This window comes from Coregonus lavaretus, assembly GCF_964263955.1.
Source record: "Coregonus lavaretus genome assembly, contig: HAP1_SCAFFOLD_533, whole genome shotgun sequence".
In the NCBI taxonomy this organism is placed as follows: domain Eukaryota; kingdom Metazoa; phylum Chordata; class Actinopteri; order Salmoniformes; family Salmonidae; genus Coregonus; species Coregonus lavaretus.
In genome coordinates this window covers 330,826-345,609 of record NW_028157083.1, presented here as the reverse complement: position 1 = coordinate 345,609, position 14,784 = coordinate 330,826, and the positions used below count along the sequence as shown (strand labels likewise).

The 14,784-nt window shown below is 41.9% G+C and overlaps 1 protein-coding gene across 1 annotated transcript in view; it reads left to right on the top strand.

The window, feature by feature from the left end:
• Positions 1-3,295: 3,295 nt before the first annotated feature.
• The window catches only part of LOC311125830 (uncharacterized protein), a gene marked incomplete at its 5' end in the record, with an annotated part of 122,450 nt that continues 110,961 nt past the window's right edge, over positions 3,296-14,784 (top strand). Inside the window, 6 exons of the mRNA XM_084199859.1 lie at positions 3,296-3,376; positions 5,774-5,824; positions 5,960-5,992; positions 6,435-6,515; positions 6,933-6,983; positions 7,130-7,156. Of these exons, the coding sequence (XP_084055985.1) occupies positions 3,296-3,376; positions 5,774-5,824; positions 5,960-5,992; positions 6,435-6,515; positions 6,933-6,983; positions 7,130-7,156 (324 nt within the window). The remainder of the gene's footprint in view (positions 3,377-5,773; positions 5,825-5,959; positions 5,993-6,434; positions 6,516-6,932; positions 6,984-7,129; positions 7,157-14,784) is intronic.

The following is a 14,784-nucleotide window of genomic DNA, read 5'->3' as shown; positions in this document are numbered from 1 at the left end:
TCAGGATGTGTTTCTGTATGCGTGTGTGTGTTCATATATCTGTGTGTATGTATCCGTGTGTATGTGTGCGCGTGGTCGTGTATGAAACAGCAGGTTATGCAGTGCCTCACAAGCATAATTTTTGTTTTGTATACAGTCGTGGTCAAAAGTTTTGAGAATGACACAAATATAAATGTTCATAAAGTCTGCTGCCTCAGTTTTTATGATGGCAATTTGCATATACTCCAGAATATTATGAAGAGTGATCAGATGAATTGCAATTAATTGCAAAGTCCCTCTTTGCCATGAAAATGAACTTAATCCCCAAATAACATTTCCACTGCATTTCAGCCCTGCCACAAAAGGACCAGCTGACATCATGTCAGTGATTCTCTCGTTGACGAGGACAAGGCTGGAGATCACTCTGTCATGCTGATTGAGTTAGAATAACAGACTGGAAACGTTAAAAGGAGGGTGGTGCTTGAAATCATTGTTCTTCCTCTGTTAACCATGGTTGCCTGCAAGGAAACACGTGCCGTCATCATTGCTTTGCACAAAAAGGGCTTCACAGGCAAGGATATTGCTGCTAGTAAGATTGCACCTAAATCAACCATTTATCGGATCATCAAGAACTTCAAGGAGAGAGGTTCAATTGTTGTGAAGAAGGCTTCAGGGCGCCCAAGAATGTCTAGCAAGCGCCAGGACCATCTCTTAAAGTTGATTCAGCTGCGGGATCGGGGCACCACCAGTGCAGAGCTTGCTCAGGAATGGCAGCAGGCAGGTGTGAGTGCATCTGCACGCACAGTGAGGCGAATACTTTTGGAGGATGGCCTGGTGTCAAGAAGGGCATCGAGGAAGCCACTTCTCTCCAGTAAAAACATCAGGGACAGACTGATATTCTGCAAAAGGTACAGGGATTGGACTGCTGAGGACTGGGGTAAAGTCATTTTTTCTGATGAATCCCATTTCCGATTGTTTGGGGCATCCGGAAAAAAGCTTGTCCGGAGAAGACAAGGTGAGCGCTATCATCAGTCCTGTGTCATGCGAACAGTAAAGCATCCTGAGACCATTCATGTGTGAGGTTGCTTCCCAGCCAAGGGAGTAGGCTCACTCACAATTTTGCCTAAGAACACAGCCATGAATAAAGAATGGTACCAACACATCCTCAGAGAGCAACTTCTCCCAACCATCCAAGAACAGTTTGGTGACGACCAATGCCTTTTCCAGCATGATGGAGCACCTTGCCATAAGGCAAAAGTGATAACTTGCAACAGGCTGATCAAAGCAGTGTCATCGAACTTAACGAGGTGTCTGTCAGGATGGGAACTAGTACAACTATTAGTGTACAAGAGTGGGGACAAAACACATCCCTGAGGAGAGCCTGTGTTGGTGGTGCATATGTCCGACACGTGGGGACCTACTTTGACCCGCTGTGACCTCTGGCTCAGGAAGTCCAACAGCCACAAAACCATCCCCCCATCTAAGGAGAAGTCCCTTATGAGTCTCTGTGCCAGAATGTAAGGCTGGATTGTTTTGAAGGCAGAAGAAAAGTCAACAGAACCGTGACATGGGATTTGGCGCCCTCTAGATATCTATAGACCATGTTGAGGAGAGTAAGAATGGCATCATCAACTCCTCTGCTAGACTGATAGGCAAACTGAAACGGGTCGAGGAGCTTCAGGGTGGCACGAGGGCCAGAACATGGCTAATGAACTCAATGTTTTCTTCTCAAGATTTGTGTCGGAGGTAAAACATACATGCAAAAGGTGGAGAGGACCCTCTCCTCAGGAAACTCAAGGGTGGCCTGGCAAGGGATTAAATCCATGGCTAGTGCCTCCCACATAGGCAGGGTAAAAACCAATGCTGACCTTGGGAGACATGAGGGCCAGAACATGGCTAACCAATGCTGACCTTGGGAGACATGAAGGCCAGAACATGGCTAACCAATGCTGACCTTGGGAGACATGAGGGCCAGAACATGGCTAATGAACTGAATGTTTTCTTCTCACGATTTGAATCTGACGACTTTGTGTCAGAGGTAAAACACATGGAAGCATCATTACAAATGTTTGAGAGGGTTGTTATTAAACAGGCTGATGTTGTAAAGTTGTTCAGGGGATGTAACGCACACAAAAGCCCAGGCCTAGACAAAATAACTGGACGTGTTAAAGCACTGTGCTGAACCATTGACTGGTGTTTTTACAGACATTTTCCAATCCTCGCTCTACCAGTTCCAGTATTGTGGAAAAACTAAATAATTATTCCCATTCCTAAAGCATCTAATCCCGCTGTGCTGAATGACTACCGTCCTGTCGCCTTGACATCCTTAGTAATGAAATGCTTTGAGAAAATTGTGAGAAGTCATATGCCAAGAGTGTGCAAACTGTCATCAAGGCAAAGGGTGGCTAATTTGAAGAATCTCAAATATAGAATAACTTTTTATTTATTTAGCAGTTTTTTGGTTACTACATGATTCCATGTGTGTTATTTCATAGCTTTGATGTCTTCACTATTATTCTACAATGTAGAAAATAGTAAAAATAAAGAAAAACCCTTGAATGAGTAGGTGTGTCCAAACTTTTGACTGGTACTATACATTATACTGTGTATTATAAGTATTGGAGGTTTTCTTTCAAATGATCAGATTAGAAAAAGTTTGTCCTTCTGTTCTCCTTAACATCAGAAGTCAGCAGATCCAGTAGTCCTAAATATGAGTCAAGGCCTGAGGGTAAGAAGACACAGTGGCATTCACCTGGAATTCTGCCACTTAGCATCCTTTTCATTGTCATCCAGAAGTGAACACAACAAATACTAATGTGGTCTGTGTATGAGAATGTTAAACTCAACTTTGACTGGACTACTGATGTAGTCCAGTCAGAACAAGGCAAGTCATACAGTTAATTTCAGACTGTATAAAGCAGAAGTAACTTCTTTAAAGATGTACTATAAAGAAATCACTAAGTTTCCTGGTTGATAAAATTCTAATAGTTTGCCTAATTTCAGTTTATGTGAAGAAACAAGCAGTCATTGTGTAGAGAATCATTGTACCATCTAAATATATGTTTCCATAACCAAAAATGTTGTATATTCAGCTGTTTGAAGCTGGTGTACAAAACCGAAATGGGAAGCATAGAAATAGAACAGATTTACGGCTTCTTAGACTTGCTTACAATGGGAATGAAAGATCTATAACTCAAATTTCTATGTGAATTTGTAAGGGTCGCCCAAAAAGTTACATATCGTAGCTTTTAGAAGTGTTTGATGCAGTAGGAGAGAGGCTGTAGTTAATGTTTTCCTTCTACGTGTGATTCTGCAGGGGTTACGGTTCCACAAACGGCCAACCCCAAAACAGGGGAAGACGATGCAGACAAAGATGGAAAGGGGCAGGGGAATGGAGGTGTGTATGAAACTTAAGCGGATAGTTTACCCGGTAACAGAGTGCTCTGGCAGTTACAGTACACTCAAACCATATTTGTCCTGATGATTTGGTTCCTTGATTCACCGCTGCTGAATTGTTGATGTATTTTTTTTATGTATATATTTTTGCCAAGATGCTTTTAAATGGATAGTCATTGGCTCAATAACCTGAAGTCTATGGGAACAGCTACACTATATATAGAAACGTATGTGGACACCCCTTCAAATTAGTGGATTAAGCTATTTCAGCCACACCCATTGCTGACAGGTGTATACAATCGAGGACACAGCCATGCAATCTCCATAGACAAATATTGGCAGTAGAATGGCCTTACTGAAGAGCTCAGTGAATTTCAACGTGGCACCGTCATAGGATGCCACCTTTCCAACAAGTCAGTTCGTCAAATTTCTGCCTGGCTAGAGCTGTCCCGGTCAACTAAGTGCTGTTATTGTGAAGTGGAAACGTCTAGGAGCAATAACGGCTCAGCCACGAAGTGGTAGGCCACACAAGCTCACAGAACGGGACCGGCGAGTGCTGAAGCGCGTAGCGTGTAAAAATAGTCTGTCCTCGGTTGCAACACTCACTACCGAGTTCCAAACTGCCTCTGGAAGCAACGTCAGCACAAGAACTGTTCTTTGGGAGCTTCATGAAATGGGTTTCCATGGCCGAGCAGCTGCACACAAGCCTAAGATCAGCATGCACATTGCCAAGTGTCAGCTGGAGTGGTGTAAAGTTCACCGCCATTGGACTCTGGAGCTGTGGAAACGCGTTCTCTGGAGTGACGAATCACGCTTCACCATCTGGCAGTCTGACGGACAAATCGGGGTTTGGCGAATGCCAGGAGAACGCAACCTGCCCCAATGCATAGTGCCAACTGTAAAGTTTGGTGCAGGAGGAATAATGGTCTGGGGCAAGTTTTTTTTATGGTTCGGGCTAGGCCCCTTAGTTCCAGTGAACAGCATACAATGATATTCTAGACGATTCTGTGCTTCCACCTTTGTGGAAACAGTTTGGGGAAGGCCCTTTCATGTTTCAGCATGACAATGCCCCCGTGCACAAAGCGAGGTCCATGCAGAAATGGTTTGTTGAGGTCGGTGTGGAAGAACTTGACAGGCCTGCACAGAGCCCTGACCTCAACCCCATTGAACACCTTTGGGATGAATTGGAACGCCGACTGCGAGTTAAGAAGATTTTATAGTAAACTATGAGATTAACTCTGTTTATCACAAACATGACGAACATGGAGTCAGAATTAGACATGGGTGCTCTCTGATGCTGGGCGGGAACATGATTGGTTCCTTTCACTGGGTTTGTGTGTGTGTGAAGTGTGGATCTGACCTTGGGTCGAATTCTTTGCTCTTACCTAATCCATGGCTGTCTTACCTTATTGGAGACTGAAACCAGACTGTTGCCTTTTGACTCTCTCCTCAAACAAAGTAGAGAGAGTGGAGCCAGAGTTGAACAGAGTTTAGACTAATCATGAGTAATTACAGCATGACGGGAGGGAAGAGAGGAGTGGGTTTGGGTATGTTTGAAAGATTGAGTGTGGACCTGTCATGTCCAACAATCAATCTTCAGGTCAAGCCAGGGTGAGCCGGGGTTGAACAGAGTTTAAACTGAACATGATTGTTTTTGCATGACAAGGGCGTGATTGATTATACTACTATTGATTCTAAACTGAATAAAAGTCCAATTTAGCCGCTATCATAGACTAAGGAAGTGGGCGGAGCGGTAGAGAGGGGGAAACTGAGGATGGTGGTGGGGGAACCCAAGAGGGAGGGGCTTTAAGCTAAGATGTATGTGAATATGACTATATAAACGGAGAGCTGAGAGGTAGACGGGAGGTGCTCTGCAGACCAGCTCGGCTTCCGTTACTCTATGTAAAAAAATCTATATTGATTCTACAAAAACTCTGGAAGAACTTTGATTTTTAATAAGTATAGTGATAATTTTCCACATCACGAGCCAGGCCTAATCGCCCAACATCATTGCCCGACCTCACTAATGCTCTTGTGGCTGAATGGAAGCAAGTCCCTGCAGCAATGTTCCAACATCTAGTGGAAAGCCTTCCCAGAAGAGTGGAGGCTGTTATAGCAGCAAAGGGGGGACCAACTCCATATTAATGCCCATGATTTTGGAATGAAATGTTTGACAAGCAGGTGTCTAGATACCTTTGGTCATGTAGTGTAGCATGTCATTGCGCTAACACTAGTAGCAATGCCCCCCGTCTACCACTGCTGAAAAAGTCCTAGGGAAAACACTGCTGTAACCGACTGATTCTTAAAGGTTAAATATAATATACTGTGTATTATAAGCATAGGAGTGTTTCTTTCAAATGATCAGATTAGAGAAAGTTTGTCTTTCTGTTCTCCTTAGCAGCTGAAGCCAGCAGATCCGACAGTCCTAAAGAGAAGTCAGAGCCTGATGGTAAGGCACAGTGGCATTCACCTGGAATTCTGCCACTTAGCATCCTTTTCATTGTCATCCAGAAGTGAACACAACAAATACTAATGTGGTCTGTGTATGAGAATGTTAAGCTCAACTTTTCTCTCTTCTCCTCAGCTAAAGGCAGTGATGGAGTCCAGCCAAAACAAGGCAAGTCATCCAGTTAATTTAAGACTGTATAAAGCAGAAGTAACTTCTTTAAAGATGTATTATACAGAAATCACTAAGTTTCCTGGTTGATAAAATTCTAATAGTTTACCTAATTTCAGTTTATGTGAAAAAACAAGCAGTCATTGTGTAGAGAATCATTGTACCATCTAAACCGCTGTGAAATATATTTTCCATAACCAAAAATATTGTATATTCAGCTGTTTGAAGCTGGTGTACAAAACTGAAACAGGAAGCATAGAAATAGAACAGATTTACCACTTCTTAGACTTGCTTACAACGGGAATGAAAGATCTATAACTCACATTTCTATGTGAATTTGGCTGGGTCGCCCAAAAAGTTACATATCGTAGCTTTAAGCAGTGTTTGATGCAGTAGGAGAGAGGCTGTAGTTAATGTTTTCCTTCTACGTGTGATTCTGCAGGGGTTAAGGTTCCACAAACGGCCAACCCCAAAACAGGGGAAGACGACGCAGACAAAGCTGAAAAGGGGCAGGAGAAGGGAGGTGTGTATGAAACTTAAGCGGATAGTTTACCCGGTAACAGAGTGCTCTGGAAGTTACAGTGAACTCCAACCATATTTGTCCTGATGATTTGATTCCTGTAACTGACAGATTCTTAAATGCTAAATACATTATACTGTGTATTATAAGGATAGAGGGTTCATCTAGAACAGGGGTGTCAAACTCATTCCATGAAGGGCTTAGTGTCCGAGGGTTTTTGGTTTTTCCTTTCAATTAAAACCTAGACAACCAGGTGAGGGGAGTTCTTTACTATTAGTGACCTTAATTCATCAATCAAGTACAAGGGAGGAGTGAAAACCCGCAGACACTCGGCCCTCCATGGAATGAGTGTGACACGTGATCTAGAGGGTTACTAGAAATGATCTAATTAGAAAAAGTTTGTCCTTCTGTTCTCCTTAGGAGCTGAAGCCAGCGGATCCGGTAGTCCTAAAGAGAAGTCAGAGCCTGATGGTAAGGCACAGTGGCATTCACCTGGAATTCTGCCACTTAGCATCCTTTTCATTGTCATCCAGAAGTGAACACAACAAATACTAATGTGGTCTGTGTATGAGAATGTTAAGCTCAACTTTTCTCTCTTCTCTTCTCCTCAACTAAAGGCAGTGATGTAGTCCAGCCAGAACAAGGCAAGTCATCCAGTTAATTTCAGACTGTAAAAAGCAGAAGTAACTTCTTTAAAGATGTACTATACAGAAATTACTAAGTTTCCTGGTTGATAAAATTCTAATAGTTTACCTAATTTCAGTTTGTGAAAAAACAAGCAGTCATTGTGTAGAGAATCATTGTACCATCTAAACCGCTGTGAAATCTATTTTTCCATAACCAAAAATATTGTATATTCAGCTGTTTGAAGCTGGTGTACAAAACCAAAACGGGAAGCATAGAAATAGAACAGGTTTACCGCTTCTTAGACTTGCTTACAACGGGAATGAAAGATCTATAACTCACATTTCTATGTGAATTTGGCTGGGTCGCCCAAAAAGTTACATATCGTAGCTTTAAGCAGTGTTTGATGCAGTATGAGAGAGGCTGTAGTTAATGTTTTCCTTCTACGTGTGATTCTGCAGTGGTTACGGTTCCGTTAACTGCCAACCCCAAAACAGGGGAAGACGACGCAGACAAAGCTGAAAAGGGGCAGGAGAAGGGAGGTGTGTATGAAACTTAAGCAGATAGTTGACCCGGTAACAGAGTGCTCTGGGAGTTACATTACACTCAACCCATATTTGTCCTGGATGATTTGATGCCTGTAACATTATACTGTGTATTATAAGGATAGAGGGTTCATCTAGAACAGGGGTGTCAAACTCATTCCATGAAGGGCTCAGTGTCTGAGGGTTTTTGTTTTTTTCCTTTCAATTAAGACCTAGACAACCAGGTGAGGGGAGTTCTTTACTAATTAGTGACCTTAATTCATCAATCAAGTACAAGGGAGGAGTGAAAACCCGCAGACACTCGGCACTCCATGGAATGAGTTTGACACGTGATCTAGAGGGTTACTAGAAATGATCTCATTAGAACAAGTTTGTCCTTCTGTTCTCATTAGCAGATGAACCCAGTGGATCCAACAGTCCTAAAGATGAGTCAAAGCCTGAGGGTAAGACACAGTGGCATTCACCTGGAATTCTGCCATCTACTATGTTGTTGTTTACCTTGAGGATTGGTAGAGCAAGTTTGTGGTCCAGAATAGACAAACTAGGAAATCCCTGTACTGTTTGATTGTTGTAGCTTGTGAGGGTGTGAAGGGAGACCAGGGATGTGTGTGCACATGCGTGCTTACCTGCATGTGTATGTATGATTAAGTCCAACTCTTCTGTTGTGTGTTTTCTTGCCAGAAACCACACCGTTGATGGAGTATGAAGACAGACTGTAAATAATCCAGTGTTTTAGGATGGTAAGTCTGAGTCTGAGAAAGACAGTAACCACAAGATTTATTAAGAAAGCATTTGGAAGTGCTCACATTGTTATTACATTGTTATTATGTGTGTGATCAACATGTGGGATTTTTCTTTTAATTTGGATGCCATGAAAGTCAAACATTGAAGAGGTGAGATTGGTGTTGGCATTCTTAAAGCCAGACTCAGTGTCAGTTTCGTCATTTTGTTTACTTTGTATGTTTTGTTTTGTCGCGTCAACAAAACAAACCCAGCCATGATGTCATAACATACTCTAGAGTCTAGGCTACCTGAGAGAAATCTGACCTGCAATTTGTAAACAAAGCTGCTGTATTTATAACATAAGACCAAGAGTTTTTCCAGACCATGTGACCTGACCAGGGAAAAACTCCTGGTCCTAGTCATTAGTAATGTTTTGTCTGATGATCTCTGATCTCTATTGCTTCCTTCCAGCTGGTGGTCTTCCTGGTGGGGAACTGAGGACCACAAAAATGGGGTTTGAAGGCTCTCAGTACATGCCTCCATGTCTGTTACATTGAGACAAACGACCAAGAAGAGAGAAACTGTTGGAGATGTTTTTAATGTACTATACATTTAAAATGGAAAATAGGCAAATATTGCACATAGTAACTTGCATTCAATCAGATGAAGTACAGTGAGCTACAAAGTATTGGCACAGAGACATCTTTTGTTATTTTGGCTCTGTACTCCAGCACTTTGGATTTGAAATTAGATAATGACTATAAGGTTAAAGTGCAGACTGTCAGCTTTAACCCGATATGAATGAGAATACCCTCAAATTAAAGCTGACAGTCAGTCTGCACTTTAACCTCATAGTCATTGTGTCATTTAAAATCCAAAGTGCTGGAGTACAAAGCCAAAACAACCAAAACACGTGTGACTGTCCCAACAATTTTGGAGCTCACTGTATAATGTGATGAGCCGTGTGCTTTATGAACTTACAGTACTTCAGACATTTGAGGGCAATATTTGTATCTCAGAACATTTGGTGATTGACAAAAACAAGAGATTCTTACCCTTTCTCACTATTCATACCTCGTCTTTACAAATCTCCATCAATTTGTGCAGGTTGTTTTTGTTGTTTGAAGCCATAGTATCAATCACTTTGTGGTTGTATGATACCTTTTCAGGTATTTTCCCCAGAGCGCTTTATGCCAACCCACTCCACTTTCTGTTTTAAATCGCAGCTTGTGAATGTCTTATATCATTTCAGAATTTACTAATTCTTCAAGCCTTCACTTGACTTATATCAAGGTATTTGTACAGGTTGTTATTGTTATAGTTATTTTAATCAGAGTAATTTATGCCAACCCCCACACTAGGCAAAGTCTAGTGTAGGGAGAGAGTGTTGGTTGAGAGGAACCAGGCCTGAGGTAGAGCTCATCCTCATCTGCCTTGTAAAGAGAGTGCTCTGCAGTACTGAGATGTTGTATTACTAACAACAATGGTGCATGTGTATTTGTTTTAATACCTTAATATTCCTTCAAATTTCCCTCTGGTATACAGTGCTGCTTGAAAATATGTGAACCCTACAGGGCTGTCATTATTTTTGCTATAAAATATTAAAATAAACTTAAAATCCTTATCTAAACCCCAATTCGTAATAAAGACATTCAAGTAAATGACAAACAAAAAAGAAATGATATTTTCATTGTTTATTTAACAGAAACTCAGATTCGATGTGTCCAAAAATATGTGAACCCCTTCAGTCAATAGCTTGTGGCACCTCCATTAGCAGCGGTAACTTGGACTAAACGTCTCCTATAGCCAGTAAAATCAGTCTGACATCTGTTTTGAGTGATTTTTGCACACTCCTCCTTACAGAATTCAGCCAATTGAGTGAGGTTTGAGGGGTTTCTGGCATGAACTGCCCGCTTCAGGTCCTGTCACAGCATCTCGATTGGATTTAGGTCAGGACTTTGACTTGCCCAATCCAAAACACAAATCTTCTTTCTCCTGAGCCATTCTTTGGTAGATTTGCTTGAATGCTTTGGGTCGTTGTCTTGTTGGAAGACCCATTTTCGTCCCAGCTTTATCTCCTTGACTGATGGCCTGACATTCTGTTCAAGAATCTCCTGGTATACCTCAGAATTCATGGTTCCCTTAATGATGTGAAGTCATCCAGGTCCAGAGGAGAAAAAGCAGCCCCAGATCTTGACATTCCCACCACCATGCTTGACTGTTGGGATAAGGTTATTTTGGTGGTAGGCAGCGTTGGGTTTTCACCAAACATAGCGGTGTTGATTGTGACCAAAAAGGTCAATTTTGGACTCAACGGTCCAGAGACTGGACTTCCAGAAACCTTCAGGTTTGTCCAGGTGGTCTCTGGCAAAGTTAAGATGGGCAGTTTAGTTCTTTTTTGACAGCAGAGGCTTTTTCCTAGCAACCCTCCCATGAATGACATTTCGATTCAGTGTTCTTCTGATTGTTGAAGCATGCACAGTTACCTGAGATGCAGCAAGGGAGGTCTGCAAATCTCTAGATGTTATGTTTGGGTTGGCTTTTACCTGATTTATTATTGTTCTTGTGGCTCTTGGGGATATTTTGGAAGGGCGTCCACTTCTAGGCCGAGTTGCTGTCATGTTAAATGCTCTCCATTTGTAAATTATTTGCCTCACAGTGGACTGATTATGTTATAGCCTTCCCCAGACTGATGTGCTCTCACTACCCTCATCCTGATGTCCTCTGCGATCTCCTTTCCTCTCGGCATGGTGTGCTTTGCATTCACCTGGATGGGGAACACCAAATTGACCAGGTTTCTTATCTCTATTTATCAGAGTCCCGCCCAAACTCTTTCCTAATGATCTCTCCTTTGATTCGTTCATTTGGTAGCTAATTATTTACCCGCCTGATTCTACTTACCTACTTGATTTAACCAATGCAACTTGGGGTTCACTTATTTTTGCACCTGCAATAATTACTTTTTAATTTTGTTTTTCTACTACACGCATGATTTCCTCTACACCAACATATGGTATTGGTAAATATAAACCTGTTATGTCAGATCAAAAAGACTGGTTCTGATTAAAATAAGATTTCATGGTAAAAACGGAAAAAAGGTCTCACATACTTTCAAGCAGCACTGTATATCTGAGCGTATCTGTTTTCACAATATAATTTTGTCACCTGGATTTTAATAAAACAATTCTCATATCTGTACATCAATCTGTGATGGACCAAAGTAAGGAGTAACAGCGGTGTTGACTAGTTGCCACCAGATTGGTAAGAACATTTGTTGGGAAAGACAACTAACCTGGGATATCCCAGGTTTTAGTTTGTTTACTAGTATGTCTCAGGTAATTATGTTACAGAAGAAGATGTTATGAATTAAGACCAGCCACATTGCTTTATTTTGGAACTGGACTGTTCTAAAATGGAGTCCTGGTACATGCAAAAACCTGTACTTGTACAATCATTGTATGTATCCCTGTTTAAACTCCAGACCTCACACTGTAGTGGTGTGTTGATGACTGAATGCTTGTGTTGTCCATGTACACACAACATCTGAACACCAATTCTGTTTCAGCACTTTGTCTTAAGAATGTATTTTTTCCAAACTTGATTGGTGAAAGCAATACAGAGGAAGGTCTGTATAGGGCTGGGCTGAGCCATCATCAACATACTGTACGTATCCCTATCTGAACCCTTCAGATCTATGAATACTGAGCTAGGGAAAGGGACTAGTTGACTCTAGACTTAGAGATCAGTCTCTTTGCATGCACTGGATTACTTTCTCAGCCAGGTTCACTAAACGGATCACACCACAGGACTGACGATTCCTAAATCAAGTGTCAACTCCTTCCTTCCGAGACATGCTGCTGTGATAAACAAATGCACTTCAAAGCGCAGTGTGTTAAAAATATTTTATCTGCAACGATTGAATTCCAGACTGCATATACTGCCAATACTTTGTGAATTTGAGGTGTTTGATATTTATATTGTTTCAATAAAGGAGTTGAGTTCTATATTTCCTTTTCTTATTTTGACCTCTGACAGTGATCACATTTTTTACTAACCTGATAGGTGAAAGAAAACTACTGTATATATGATCTGTTATCAGTGTGTGTGTGCATGTTTGTTCCAATTCTTGCAGTATTGCTGTGTGTGTGTGTGTGTGCCTCTATATTACAGTGGGGGAAAAAAGTATTTAGTCAGCCACCAATTGTGCAAGTTCTCCCACTTAAAAAGATGAGAGAGGCCTGTAATTTTCATCATAGGTACACGTCAACTATGACAGACAAATTGAGAAAACAAAATCCAGAAAATCACATTGTAGGATTTTTAATGAATTTATTTGCAAATTATGGTGGAAAATAAGTATTTGGTCACCTACAAACAAGCAAGATTTCTGGCTGTCACAGACCTGTAACTTCTTCTTTAAGAGGATCCTCTGTCCTCCACTCGTTACCTGTATTAATGGCACCTGTTTGAACTTGTTATCAGTATAAAAGACACCTGTCCACAACCTCAAACAGTCACACTCCAAACTCCACTATGGCCAAGACCAAAGAGCTGTCAAAGGACACCAGAAACAAAATTGTAGACCTGCACCAGGCTGGGAAGACTGAATCTGCAATAGGTAAGCAGCTTGGTTTGAAGAAATCAACTGTGGGAGCAATTATTAGGAAATGGAAGACATACAAGACCACTGATAATCTCCCTCGATCTGGGGCTCCACGCAAGATCTCACCCTGTGGGGTCAAAATGATCACAAGAACGGTGAGCAAAAATCCCAGAACCACACAGGGGAACCTAGTGAATGACCTGCAGAGAGCTGGGACCAAAGTAACAAAGCCTACCATCAGTAACACACTACGCCGCCAGGGACTCAAATCCTGCAGTGCAAGACGTGTCCAGGCCCGTCTGAAGTTTGCTAGAGTGCATTTGGATGATCCAGAAGAGGATTGGGAGAATGTCATATGGTCAGATGAAACCAAAATAGAACTTTTTGGTAAAAACTCAACTCGTCGTGTTTGGAGGACAAAGAATGCTGAGTTGCATCCAAAGAACACCATACCTACTGTGAAGCATGGGGGTGGAAACATCATGCTTTGGTGCTGTTTTTCTGCAAAGGGACCAGGACGACTGATCCGTGTAAAGGAAAGAATGAATGGGGCCATGTATCGTGAGATTTTGAGTGAAAACCTCCTTCCATCAGCAAGGGCATTGAAGATGAAACGTGGCTGGGTCTTTCAGCATGACAATGATCCCAAACACACTGCCCGGGCAACGAAGGAGTGGCTTCGTAAGAAGCATTTCAAGGTCCTGGAGTGGCCTAGCCAGTCTCCAGATCTCAACCCCATAGAAAATCTTTGGAGGGAGTTGAAAGTCAGTGTTGCCCAGCGACAGCCCCAAAACATCACTGCTCTAGAGGAGATCTGCATGGAGGAATGGGCCAAAATACCAGCAACAGTGTGTGAAAACCTTGTGAAGACTTACAGAAAACGTTTGACCTGTGTCATTGCCAACAAAGTATTGAGAAACTTTTGTTATTGACCAAATACTTATTTTCCACCATAATTTGCAAATAAATTCATTAAAAATCCTACAATGTGATTTTCTGGATTTTCTTTTCTCATTTTGTCTGTCATAGTTGACGTGTACCTATGATGAAAATTACAGGCCTCTCATCTTTTTAAGTGGGAGAACTTGCACAATTGGTGGCTGACTAAATACTTTTTTTCCCCACTGTAAATAGCAGATTATTCAGTGCCTCACAAGCTTTTCTTCCTGCTTTGTCTTTGTCTCTCTCTCCTGGATTTACAGAGGCAGTCCCTAAACCCACAATCACTTCTTCCTGAAACTCCAACAAAACCTCCTGCACTCTGACCTGTGAAGGGGACGCCACTAATGCTGAACCAGTCACCTACAGCTGGAAAGTGGGAGAGGGGGCGTGGGAGGTCTTAGACAAACAGCTGTAAGAGTGACAATGGCAAATCAACCAACAGTTACAAGTACAGCTGCAAGCTGAAAAACTGTTAGTGGGGAAGTCAGCGAGCCAGTTGGAGAAGTGTTTGGCTCAGGTGAGTGGTAATGATAGGCCAGGGCATTAACTGAGAGGTCGCTTGTTCGAAACCCTGAGCCGACTAGGTCAAAACATCTGTCTGTGCCCTTGAGCAAGGCACTTAACCCTAATCACTCTGGATAGGAACGTCTGCTAAAGGACTAAAATGTCAATAGGCCTGATCATCATTACTGATGATTATGTTATTACATATAACAAAAAAATCTAATCAGTCTTCATTTTAGAGTCAAACAGTGCTGGTACTGCCATTTGAATTGCTGCCGGTGACCGTACCCTACTTGTTTTGACCACTTGCATTGGTGTTCATAGAAAATTG